The sequence below is a fragment of the Myxocyprinus asiaticus genome, chromosome 36, assembly GCF_019703515.2.
Source record: "Myxocyprinus asiaticus isolate MX2 ecotype Aquarium Trade chromosome 36, UBuf_Myxa_2, whole genome shotgun sequence".
NCBI classification, from domain to species: Eukaryota; Metazoa; Chordata; class Actinopteri; order Cypriniformes; family Catostomidae; genus Myxocyprinus; species Myxocyprinus asiaticus.
The window spans coordinates 12001529-12014987 of record NC_059379.1 but is presented as its reverse complement, the minus strand read 5'-3'; the positions used below and the strand labels follow the sequence as shown (position 1 = coordinate 12014987).

General features: G+C 36.7%; 1 protein-coding gene across 1 annotated transcript in view; it reads left to right on the top strand.

The window, feature by feature from the left end:
* Positions 1–13459, top strand: part of nherf1a (NHERF family PDZ scaffold protein 1a) — a 35424-nt gene that overhangs the window by 16604 nt on the left and 5361 nt on the right. The window contains exons 2-5 of the mRNA XM_051673936.1: positions 747–917; positions 5302–5455; positions 9444–9487; positions 13263–13379. Of these exons, the coding sequence (XP_051529896.1) occupies positions 747–917; positions 5302–5455; positions 9444–9487; positions 13263–13379 (486 nt within the window). The remainder of the gene's footprint in view (positions 1–746; positions 918–5301; positions 5456–9443; positions 9488–13262; positions 13380–13459) is intronic.

Sequence of the window (13459 nt, the reverse complement as noted above, 5' to 3'; positions counted from 1 at the left end):
TCTAATTTTCAGTGTTCCATCCAGAGACTTTTTAAAATGGTATACAGGTTATTTCTCTCTTTTAAATATCTCTCTTTTTATTAATGTGGTTTTATTTTGAGATGTTGCTCAATGTTGTGAAATCTTGAATGTTTCTTGGTCTGACATCTTTGCTTAAATAAGGTGTCACTTATTGATACGGCAGGGTGACTTTGCTTTTGACTTTGCAGGGTGACTTTCTTTACTCTGTATGTTTTCATTTTTACATTCTTGTGCACTGTAGAAAGGAAATTATTTTGCTGTGTGGTGAAGGTTTGATTGCTTTGAACCATGTTTCTTTTACATTACATTCGTATTCATGTTAATTGAAGACTCTTTTATCCAAAGCAACTTTACATTGCATTCAAAATTTGTCAGTTCATGTATTCTGTGGGAATTGAACCCACTGCCTTGCCGTTGTGTCATGCTCTACCTTCCTACTATTACATTTCAAAAGGGACATTTTCTTTTGGGAAATGTGGTTACCATAGAGAGAGTTGGTCAGCTGTGATTTTAGCTGGCTTGTATTTACTTTTTACAGAAGTCTTGGCTTTATTTTGCATCTTAATCATTAATTTAAAACTATGATTTGCCCATCATGATACATGTCATGATACAAGCTTATTGATATATAATTGAAATGAAATGTTTTGCTTGTTTTGCACATTTAGGAAGTATCACTGTATCAACCTCTTTTCATTTATTCATTGTTCATTGTCTCTGTGTAGGAATCAAAGAACGATTTGCGTCCACGTCTTTGTCACATGAAAAAGGGTGCTACCGGATACGGCTTTAACCTACACACAGAGAAGTCTAAAGCTGGCCAGTACATCAGGGCGGTGGATGAGGACTCTCCAGCGGAGAAATCTGGACTTCGACCTCATGATAAAATAGTGCAGGTACAATATATCTAATCAGTAAAAGACACAACTGTGAATTCATTCAGGAACGTGATCAGATCAAAGCCTGCAGTTCACTGATTACTTTCTCACATTCAAGTACATTTTATCTGCCAATTACTTTTCTTTACAATGTTCTAATAAAGCAGTAAGCCATGCCTGTCATTTGTGTTATAGTGATTTTCTTGACGTTTTCCCACCGAAACAACATCCTTTATACAAATAGTTAACCCCAAAGTGATAATTCTGTCATTATTTACTCACTCATGTTATAACAAACCTGTATTCTATTATTTTTCCCATAGTACACAAAATTAGATTATAATTTTTTTAAGAATCTCAAATATTTGATTTTAGTGCTATGGAGAAGGGGAAGTGAATAACGAGCACATTTTTACATCTTAATCAACCTGTGTAATTGTTATGACACTTGTACAGAGTGTTAAACAGTAAATGCCTGGCTGTATGTGCTGTGTTTCCACAGCAGTAATCTCATTAGAAACGAGTGAAGGAGTGGCCAGTGTAATTACTGTCTCTCTGGGAGTGTAGGGATTAGAGAATGCCCAAGGAGAGGTCAGAGCCATTCTAGTTCATCACCTACATGCACCTCCCCCCAAACCCTACCCCAGTTGGTGATAAAAGGTCAGGCTCAATCCACTTAATACGGCTATGTGATAGAGGTTTGGGTACAGATCCCAAAAAAGTTCAAGTAAGGCCGGTAGAGAAAAGGAGAGATGAAGGAAGTGAAACAAAGAGAGACAGGACTGTCAAACAGATTAAAAACTGACGGACCAAATTAGAGAGGGGAAACAAAAGACACATGTGAGTGTAACTAATACAGAGATTCATTTCGATAGACATTGGAATCTTGTGCACAATTCCATGGTTCAGATTTTCTTTGACCAGTGCGGGGGAAGCTACTTTGAAAGTGTAGCTTTCTAATCCACAAGCCACTCAGAATTTAAGTAGTTAAATAACAATTGTACATAATTATAGCTATGCATAAGTATATATTAGGTATTTAACTACAGTCAAGCCACAGTATGTTATTAAGAGTATCAAACCACTCTGAAGCGATTTCAGGGGCAATGTTATTTTATTATATATCAGATTATATATTATTTACAATCAGAGCAATATTTATCTGGCCTTAAAAACAATGAAGTTGTAAATTAAGGTGATAGCATCAAGTTATTTGTTATTACATTTACACCAGTTGCAACCAATGAAAAAAAAATCTTGATTTATATGTGTCAAAAAAGTCAAAAACTGTGAACAGTGCAGAATTTAACTAAGTGTCTTGATATAAATAAAAATGAACTCAAATTATTCGATAAATGGTTCATCAGTGGTTAATCATTCGATTAATAAATAGAATTGGATGTCACAACACTTTGAAAGAGACGTTGTACGACTGCATGCAAAATACAGTGTGACACATAGTAACCATCTTTATAAAACATGTAGTTCTGGTACTGGATGCTGATTGGTCATTAGCCATGCTTTTTTCACAATAAAGCACAGCTATGATCTCTTCACAGTGTTTCTATTTTTTTCACTGAGCAGCACCCATAGCTGACCATTTTTCAGTGTTCTGGTTACTGTCAAGGTCTTTCCACCTTTTTCTTGAGCGCAGAGGTGTTCCACGATTTATAAAGGAAGCCTGCTTTTGTTTTTCGGTCTCCAGTTGCATCTGCGTATATTTTTTTAGCAGATAATGTGATGTGTAGCATATTAAATTGCCAAATAAAAAAAACATGTGCTGATACTTTACAAGAGTGACTGGTGACTGTCTTTTGACAGTGTCTCACCTGAGTGGTAGATGACATGAAGCGATGGTCCGAGGTTAGTTACGTTGATATCATTAACTTCTTTGAGTTGTTATGACATCCAACAGCTGCACAAGTTGAACCTGAACTCATTTTTGCTCCAATTAAAACTTAAAATGGTTGTTGTTTTCCATCTGGATCACACCTTCTGATAGTTTTTACGTTGCATCTTATGGAGACTGATCATCATAGTGGCGCCCAGTGGTTGGTCAGAAAATCTGTGGATTTCTTCTAACAGAAGTATTGCGTTTAATGATTTTACTTTAAACCAAAATAACATTTTAATACATTTGTGTCCGTAATATTATGTGGTAGCCCTTTTACTAAAAGCAATAAGGCACTCGAGGCTGTGCCTTCTGAATATAGTTACGGCTTAGCCTACAATGCCCTTCAGCCGTGAATATATTCACTATGTAGCATGGCCTCTGGAAAAGTTGGCTTGGTACTGGAAAAAAAACAATCACTGTTTTTAAAACATATGAGCTACTGTCATGCCAATGAAAAATGTTGTTAAGTTAGTAATGCTGTCATGGTGAATGTGTCATAACAGACTTGTAACTCTGTGGCCATGCGCTCGCAACTGTTTTGATTATATCTTGCCTTGTCACTAGCCTGACATGAGTATTAACACAGACCTCAGTATAACAGTATTCAGAAATGCATGCTTACAACACACAGGTCCCCTGTCTGTCTCACTGTCATGTTGTTCAAAACCCGTATGATTTTTTTCTTCTTCTGTGGAATACAAAAAGGAGATGTTAGGCAGAATGTTTGCCTCAGTCACTATTTATTTTCATTGCATTCATCTTTCATGACTTTCATCTTTTTTTCACACAATGAAAGTAAATGGTGACTGAGGCTACCATTCTGACTAACATCTCCTTTTTGTATTCCACAGAAGAAGAAAAAAATCATACGGGTTTTGAACAACACGAGTTGTGTTTATGATGACAGAATTTTCATTTTAGGGTGAACTATCCCTTTAAGCAATGACTCTGCCTCTTGTGAAATTCTGGTCTTCATTGGCCTCACAGAGCAGTTTTAAAGACTGGTCTCATTTCCTTCAGAATGCCACAGAACCTTTTCTTTGAATGCTGGCTTCAGTCAGCGACTGTGCTTGGAAGCTCAGTTTTCACACTCCTAGTTTCAGTCCCGTTTCCAGAGAGCTGAGAGTCCTCAGACATTTAAATGTCAAGCATGAGGTTAAGATGACATGGTATCACATGACTTTACCTGAACATGAAAATGAAAACATGCCATGCTATTGTAGTCACTCAGCAAGCGCAATCTAACGCTCATTGGGAATTCTCTTTTTTGCTTGCACGTTCTATGAGCATGACCTCTTGTTACGTATGTGTGTATGTGTAATAGAGCAGTGTTTAAGTGATACTAAGGGACACATAAGGGGGCTGTTGTTTGCCTGCTGTGTTTTAATTGCCTGCAGAACGAGAGAGTGGGATCGGCATTCCTAAGATTCCTCAGCCTCTGGCTCTCTGTGACAGCCCAACAGAACCTTAGTCTTTTCCCAGGTGTCTCTTCTCTGAGAACTAAATGTGGTCCAGCTCTCATCTGTTAACAGATCATTTTTTGTTCTATATTTTCTGTTAATTCAGAAATGCAGTATATCAAATGAGCAGATTTGTCAGAGAGTGGAGATTTGCTTTGTCTTGCTAGTATACTGCATTACAGTAGTGGAGACCAGGGTTACTTGTCACACATTTTACTCCTGTGACTATTTCTCTCTCTCTTTTTTTTCTTCAAAAAAAGCCATTGAACATTTTCACCGTAATTGCCCAGGAAAAAAGTTACAGTTCAATGAACAGACGTTGGCCTTTTTTGGCAACTTGTCCCAGTAGCGTGGCATGTTGTCACACTATATGGGATAAGTTGTGACAATGCAACCCGCCATGAACCCAGTGAAAGTTTCATACATATGTTTCAAGTGAGTTTGATGTATGTCGGTGTGGTTTGATCATGTTCGCTTGTTTACCCAAGAGCTATAACAACAATATTACAATAGTGAAAATTACTGGAGGCTAGCATTCAAAAATGATTTTAATTTAAGAGGGTTTTTGAACAAGGTGTACAACATTTCTGCTTGAGAAAACTCAAAATCTTGTCATTACTAAGTTATAGCCCTTGAAACATCTTACCTGTGTGACAACTAGTCCTGGTCTCCCCTATAATGTATTATAATTTAAATACATTGACATGCCAAAAATTCATATTGTCTAGACTAAGAAATGACCAATTGACAAATCCAGCGAAAATGGAGTAACATCAAATAATGAAGTCATTTTGAAGTCTAAAGTAAAGATGAAAGAAATACTCCTATACCTCAACACAAATTACTTGTTCACTCCTGAAATATACAGAACCACAGGTGCTTTGAATGATCCAGAGACACTAATGTTCATGTATTTATCCAGACATGTCGGAAAGAATGGAGGCTTCCTGCATTCCTGCCACATTCCACAACTCTTGCTTATAACCACTTCAGTCTCTCTCTTTCAGTAGCTCTAAACATATGAATGAATGTTCTGTTCTCTCTGCAGGTGAATGGTGTTGCTGTGCATGGGATGCATCATTCAGATGTGGTGGCAGCCATTAAAGCAGGAGGAGATGAGACCAGACTACTGGTGGTGGATCCTGAGGCAGAAGCCTTCTTCACCAGCTGTCAAGTCCTGCCCACTGAGAAACATCTCACAGGTACCAGTAACAATTAAAAGGTATAGATCACCCAAAAATGAACATTTTGTCATGATTTACTCACCCTCATGTTGTTTTAAACTGTACAACTTTCTTCTGTGAGAACAACAGATGTTAGGTAGAATGTTAGCCTCACTCCAAATTCACTTTCATTGTATGGAAAAAAGATCCAATGGAAGTGAATGGTGACTGAGGCTAACATTGTGCCTAACATCTCCTTTTGTGTTCTACGGAAGAAAGTAAGTCATACAGGTTTGGAACAACATGAGGGTGAGTAAATGATAACAGAATTTTTATTTTTGAGTGAACTATTACTTAAAAACACTTCCTTGCAGCAGTGAGTTAATCACTTGCAAAGTGTGAAAGTGGTGAAAGTCTGTCCTTTAGCATAGATTTGCTGATCAAGAACAATTTTGTTCACTTTGCCAAACATTTATACCTGATTATACTCACTCACACTCTCACATAGTAACGGACTGCTGGTTAAAGATCAACTCGAGGCCTGCAGTGACACTGTCTGTACATGAGAGAATTAGTCAAAGTCAATAGCGCACTGCCAGCATGTCGTCATGGTGATCAGGGCCATGGCAGCAGTATGAGAAATGAGTCGAACACCCCCACCTTAAAAATGTCAGGCTGGCAAACTACTCATGTTTGCAGTCTAGCCACCCCATTATGATATAATAAGAATAACGACATGATATATAGTGTCCACAAAAAGTATTTGGCCAGTTAAAACACATACTGTAAAAATGCTTGACTGTCATAGAGTAATATAACAGAATAGAAGGAAATAAGGAAATCATTATTTTAAGTGAATGTGGCCAATTTTTGGAGGGTTTAAACACAGAAATGTGAAGCTTATAATTTTACAAATGCACTTGAATTAATTGTTATTTAAGTTTAAATCGTCTTTTTTACAGTTGTTTTAGGGTTTGCTGACATTACATCATCATGGTAAGGAAGTTGTAAAATTGGCTATAACTTTACACAGAAAAGGTTAGTAAGTGTTTTTATCACACAGAAATCATGTTTACACGCATATCCTTTATGTCTTGTGTCTATACTTTTGAAAAAGTGAGTATTTTAACGTTCAAAAATTGGCCCCATTCACTTCCATTGTAAGTGCATCACTGTAACACAGAAAAGGAGGGACGAATTGAAATTAATTTTTGTGGTAATCAACATTATGCCACAAATGCTGTCAATTGAGCTTAACTTATATTGAACAAAGGAACGTTCCTTTAAGTTAATAGTTGGGGTGGTGGTATGTACAAAATCTTAGATCCTAGTAATTGTACTGGATGTGTAACAATGTAGTTGTTTTGGCTGTAAATTCAACCTAATTTTTTATATATATTACATAACTATGTAGTAATGCCTATTTTTTTAGAATCTAGTGAGTGAGTTAAATACTTTGCAAATGAAAGGTGCTTCATCACATTCAATTATTTTCTTTTATATATGCTGTAGAACTTGATGGAAGCAAACCTGTTTGTATGAATACTCATAACAAACGAATGAATACAGTCTGGAATCAGTGCAAAAACAGCTGCTTCACATGTCGAAATGTATTCACTCCCATTATAATTAACAAAGCTTTCTACTCTGGAAGTGTCTGTCTGCGACACAGTTTGGAGAGTAAAGCATTTTCTGCTTGACCACATCTGACACCAAGCAGAAAACTGGCCTGCCCTGGTTAATAGATGTCTTTTTTTTTCTTATCTTTGTCTTTATCAATTATTTTATCAAGGTGTAACAGATCATTAAACCCAATAAAAAATCCAGTTATTGACAATTTAACCTTTAGCCAGAACAGCTTTACTGATGCCCTCATCTGTGTTTGTCATGCAAAGCATTTCAGGTTCAGATGATTCAGAAGTACTTTAGCTCAAGGTGCAAGAACACATATTTGTGGGTTTCCCTTTCTCTAAACAAAAACTGAACTGCACAAAAAGGACTCTAAAATTAAACTACTGTTAAACTTAAAAACTTTACATTTCTGTCAACATAATTATATATTTTTTTGATTCTGTTAAAGTTTTTCCTGTTTGTTTGTTTTAACAACTTGGATACGAGTCAGATTTATTTTCTGTAGTAAATTACAGCGTGCTACAGATAGAGCTTAAACTGTATTTAACCAGAAATATTTCTGTAAAGAACAAAATTAGGTTTATCTGTGAGTAGTGCATAGTATTGTAACGATTAATTATTAGGGATGCACCATTGTGTCAGCCATCGATATTTATCAGCCAATTATTAACCAAATTTAATATTCATTTTTATTCATAAATAATTATGTACATGTTTTGTGCTGTATAAAGTTTTTTTTTTCTGTCTAATATAAAGAAACACCTACCAAAAAAAACAAACAAATCCAGTCCATAAATGTTAAATACTTACTGTTTCCAAAGCATAGACACAAAACGTAAACAATATGTGTTTTAATATGATTTTAGTGTGATAAAATCCCTTGCTTACCTTTTCAGTGTAGTTATATCCAATTTGACAACTTTGTTGTCATGACGACATAATGCCATAGACCTTAAAACCCTGAAACAACTGTAAAAACAACAATTTACAGCTCAAATAATCCACAAGTTTTATCAGAACAATTAATGTGCTTTTATAAAATTATAAGCTTCACATTTCTTTTAAAATTTTGGCCTGTACTGTAACCTCGATTTCAGCTTATATATATATATATATATATAATTTTTTTTATTATTTATAAATATGGCTTTTTTTTTACTTATAATTTTTTTTTGTGGTAATCAACATTATGCCACAAATGCTGTCGATCAAACTTAACTTCTGTTGAACCCGGAATATTCTTTTTAGGTGGCAAAAGTGCAATAATCTTATCAAAGTGCAAATGTAAGATATATATATATATACACACACCGCAATATTAAAACCACCTGCCTAATATTGTGTAAGTCCCCCTTGTGTCGCCAAAACAGCGCCAACCCGCATCCCAGAATATCATTCTGAGATGCTATTCTTCTCACCACAATTGTACAGAGCGGTTATCTGAGTTAACGTAGACTTTGTCAGTTCTAAACAGTCTGGCTGTTCTCTGTTGACCTCTCATCAACAAGGCATTTCCGTCCACAGAACTGCCGCTCACTGGATGTTTTTTGTTTTGGGCACCATTCAGAGTAAATTCTAGAGACTGTTGTGTGTGAAAATCCCAGGAGATCAGCAGTTACAGAAATACTCAAACCAGCCCATCTGGCACCAACGGTCCATGTGATTATATAATCAGCCAATCATGTGGCAGCATTGCAGTGCATAAACTCATGCAGATACAGGTCAGGAGCTTCAGTTAATGTTAACATCAACCATCAGAATGGGGAAAAATGTGATCTCAGTGATTTAGATCGTGGCGTGATTGTTGGTGCCAGACGGGCTGGTTTGAGTATTTCTGTAACTGCTGATCTCCTGAAATTTTCAAGCACAACAGTCTCTAGAATTTACTCTGAATGGTGCCCAAAACAAAAAACATCCAGTGAGGGGCAGTTCTGTGGACGGAAATGCTTTGTTGATGAGAGAGGTCAACAGAGAACGGCCAGACTGTTTAGAACTGATAAAGTCTACAGTAACTCAGATAAACACTCTGTACAATTGTGGTGAAAAGAATATCATCTCACGAGGGGGACCTACACAATATTAGGCAGGTGGTTTTAATGTTGTGGCTGATCGGTGTGTGTGTGTGTGTGTGTGTGTGTGTGTGTATATATATAGCTTTTAATCTTGTATTTATCTTTCATTGTGGCCTGTCTGTCATTCAGTAGATCCAATCCATGTTCAATGGAAATGTATTTATTGTTAGGACAATAAAATAGCTTTTGTACCTCTTTGTAAAAAATTTTAGCCATTGACCTGGAAAACAAAAAATGGCACTCCATGTCAAAAAGGTTGCTGGCCCCTGGTTTAATGAATGACATTGCTCTGATTGTGGTGGTTTCTCTCTCTCTGTTCTCAGGTCCACTTCCAGAACCTGTTGTCAGCCATGATGCAGATGAACAGGTGTGTTAAATTTAGAAACTTCACCTGTACGCATTGAATGAAGTGGAATTCCAAAAGCAAATTAGTTTAGACCTAAGTGGGCAACTTTTTCTCTTGAAAAAGTGGGCATGTGATATGTTTTGCTTTGTTTGCACTTACTACATTTACACAATCGCATGTCATTGGCCAACAAAATGCTACTAATGTCTTCAAGAGCATCACTGAGTGGATTAGACGAACAGTATTAAGAAGAGGACAACTCTGTGGTGTCTGAAAACCAGACTGATAATATGCTGTTCTGGTTTCTCTCAACCAGCACTACTCTGTCAGTTTCCCCACTGCTAGATTAGACAAGCTGTGAGACAGAAAGATGAACTGAAACAGATAATCGCTGCTTCCTCCCAGTTAATGCAGGCTCACTGGCCAGGTATCTGTCAGCAGATAAAAAACATCTCATGGTGTGGGGGAGATGTTGCTCTTTCTCTTTACACAAACAAAACATCTGTATCTTTATCAGAGCCATAAAAACCCAGGGAAACATCTGAAGGGTGTAGAATATTTGAGAAATACCAGCGGTACCAGGTTTAGACCTTAAGAGAATTCTTGGCTCTTGCTCAGCTGTAGGGTTCAGACACTAAGCAAAGACACTGCAGAATTTGAGTCCTACAGAGACACTTGTCATCATTACTTGTAAGATTTGTGGATATGCTAGTGTGGTTTAGATCAGCGGTTCTAAAATGAGGGGCTGTGAAACATTAGAGGACTACAGTCAATTTGCAGGGAGATTGTAAGATGAAGTGAAACTATTGTAAATATAGTAGTGTATGTGTTTCTTCAACTTAGGGCACTTTTAATACATTGGACAGTTAAAAAAAAATTCTCACACACTCATTTTTATAATTAGTTTAATTGCAATGTCCAACAGTGTATGTACAGGAGATTTGTCTTTCTTTTTTTTCATGACAATTCCCACCTCATGTCAAATTCTTTGTGTTTAATGGACTTCCTTGTTGAAAATGACAGTAATGCAAATGACATTTTAAATGTTTTTGAGATAAAATGGCCAATTTCATAGCTAAAAATGTTTGTATGCTAAATACACACAATTAAAAAATATTTTCACACTTTTGCATAATTTGCCAAAATAACAGCTTGGTTGGAAATGACACCCAATAACATTATTTTGCTCACAAGAGATATTTACCTTCAATTTTCTTTTTCAAACATCACTCACATCATCTTAAGGGGGTCGCACACTGGACGCATCTGGTGGAAGACATTATGTGTTCTATAATTCGAAACAACTGTTTTCAATGAAGGTATACACCGCCGCCGCCGCCACTCTGCATCTTGAAGAAGGAGAAAAACCTAGGGAACTTTTGTGTGTACTGTCTGCAACCTGAACTGCATCAACGTGCCCTGTGTTTGATACCTGTGCCGTGTCCTAGCCGCAGTGCGTCGTGGCGCTTCTCGTCCGGTGTGCGACACCTTTAAGCATTCTGTTCACTGATTCTTCTGTTGACTTGGCTAACAAGTACACTAACTTTTGGGAAAAAAAACTTGTTTGGCACGGGCAAAATTGTTGAGAAGGGTATAGCTACAGGCATTGCTCCAAAAAGGGGCGGTCGCTCCAAATTGCCATTGAAGATATAGGAAGCCCCTTACCTAACCCTTTCCTTAACCTTAAATGTGATTGGTATTGACACCCCCTTCTGGAGTAACCACGCCCCTTTTGGAGATTCCACCCCCATTTGGAGGTCTCCGGCCTGCAGCTATAGACCTTATTCATGCTAGCGCCATATTTGATTTTTATTGGGAATGACAACGAAGCTGTGTCCCAAACGACACACTATACACTATACACTTTTAAAATATACTATGCACTCAGCCATGTAGTGTATGAATTTTCAAAGTGTAGTATCGTCCCAAATGGAACATTTAACAGTTTTTTACTTCACGGAAGCATTCGCCGTTTAACAGCTGACGGAAGTGACATTTTAAACGCACATGATGTGCTGCTAGCTTTAGCAGGTTAGCCGACATCAGTTCAACACTTGTATCTAAAACAGCATACATATTCACACAGCTTGGGGTGATGGTAAAGCATTCAGCTCTCATTTGTAAGGTGCTTTATCCACTGAAGCTTTGCAAGCTGCTACATTCTTCATTATTAACTGTTTTGTCAGACCAGCAGCGCAGCCAGGTAACTCCGCCCCTTCCACTGTCTGCGGCATGCGCCGAGTGCATGAAGTGTCCAACATTCCACACTCCGTATTGATGGTTGAAAAAGTGCATCATACGGGTACTTAAAGTACACTTCTTTTTGCTGCATTTTCAGTGTAAACGTACTACTACTGCTTAGAATAGTGCAGAAGTGTGCGGTTTGGGATGCACCTCGAGTCTGTGAGGGATAGACTTACAGTCTCTTTAATGGCACGAACGGTATAAAGATGTATAAAGCTTCTAGATCTGATTTTACACAACACGTGTTGTCTGGAGATCTTTGTGTACTGAATATTCTTGGAAAGATATTTTATCAATGTTTTGTCTGTGGAATGATCCAAAAACACTTTAAACTGCAGTACAGCCCATTGAAGAAGCTGTAAGTCTATCCCTCACATCCTCGTTGTCATTCCCATTGAAAATCAAAGATGCCGCTAGTGTGAATAAGGTCTGTACCTACTTGAAATCTTTTGGTGAGGTGGAAGTGATGCCACACTCATGGAGAATAAAAAATAAATAAATAAATAAAACAATGAAAAAAAATTATAGCAATAATTTTCACACAATAAATATTATCAAACCATTTCAATCTTTTTTTAAATTTAGTAATTTGTATTTTTATAATGGAATTTCATAGTTTAAAATTGAAAGTCTAAAATGGTAAAATCTATACATAAAAGGCATTTGAAAAGTATAAAAAATTAATTATGAAGGCCTGGTAAAAAGTTTCCAAGTCAGGTTTAATATGACCATATAACAAAAAGAAAAAGTTCAAATTTATTTGTTTTAATAAAAATAAACCCCTGGGACAGGAAAGTTCCCAAAGTTGAAGAAACACCCTGTATGATTATATATATATATATATATATATATGCAGTGACAATATTGCAAAAATTCTTAAATCATGTCATTCAATCATTTTTATTTTTAATTGTTTTTTTTTTTTTTCAAAATTAAGAACATTCGTGATTAAAAATGGTGATTTTATATATATATAGTGAAAATATTGTACAAATTCTTAAATCAATTCTTATTACAGTATGTTTGTATAGCAACATGCAAAATTCCTGCCTCCTGTTGATTTAGAAAAACGAAACTACTTTCATATGAAAACACATTAATTTAGCTACGTTTACACCTCTCATCCACACTAGAACAGTGTTTTCCTCCAACAAAAACTGAACATTTAGAGAACATTCCCCGTTAACGCATAGTTTGGGAAATGATGATGTTAGGAAATGGAAAACTGATTTTTCAAACTTAGTGTGGGTGTGGCATTAATAATGAATTAAAGCTTGTATTGATTCTTTACTAACAGATAAGGAACTTTTTCATCAGCTAGCTACTGTTCTTTGAAATCAGAATGTTGTGTTGTCTTGAACTGTACTGTACGTTACAGTAATGCAAATGCATTGTAACTGATGGAATGAGTAGAACTCAGTCAGACTGTCCACTGCTCAAAGATGAGGGTCCACCTGGTGGCAAGATTTGGTAGTGCATTTCAAAGTCGTTGCTGTATGTGCATTGTGGCCTTTATTAGCAGGCTTATATTGATGTCAGTCTTTTGTTGCAGGTGAATGGAAGGGCAGTGCAGGAGGAAAAGCCTAAAGTATCAATGAGTCTCTCTAACTCTAGCAGCACTTCCAACACATCTGCTTCTGCGGTGCCAACCAGTACTCCTCCTCCAGAGGTTTGTCTCACACACTTTGATTTGGACACTTGAAATTTGCATCAGCTTGGATAATTCCAATGACGATGATGATGGTATGT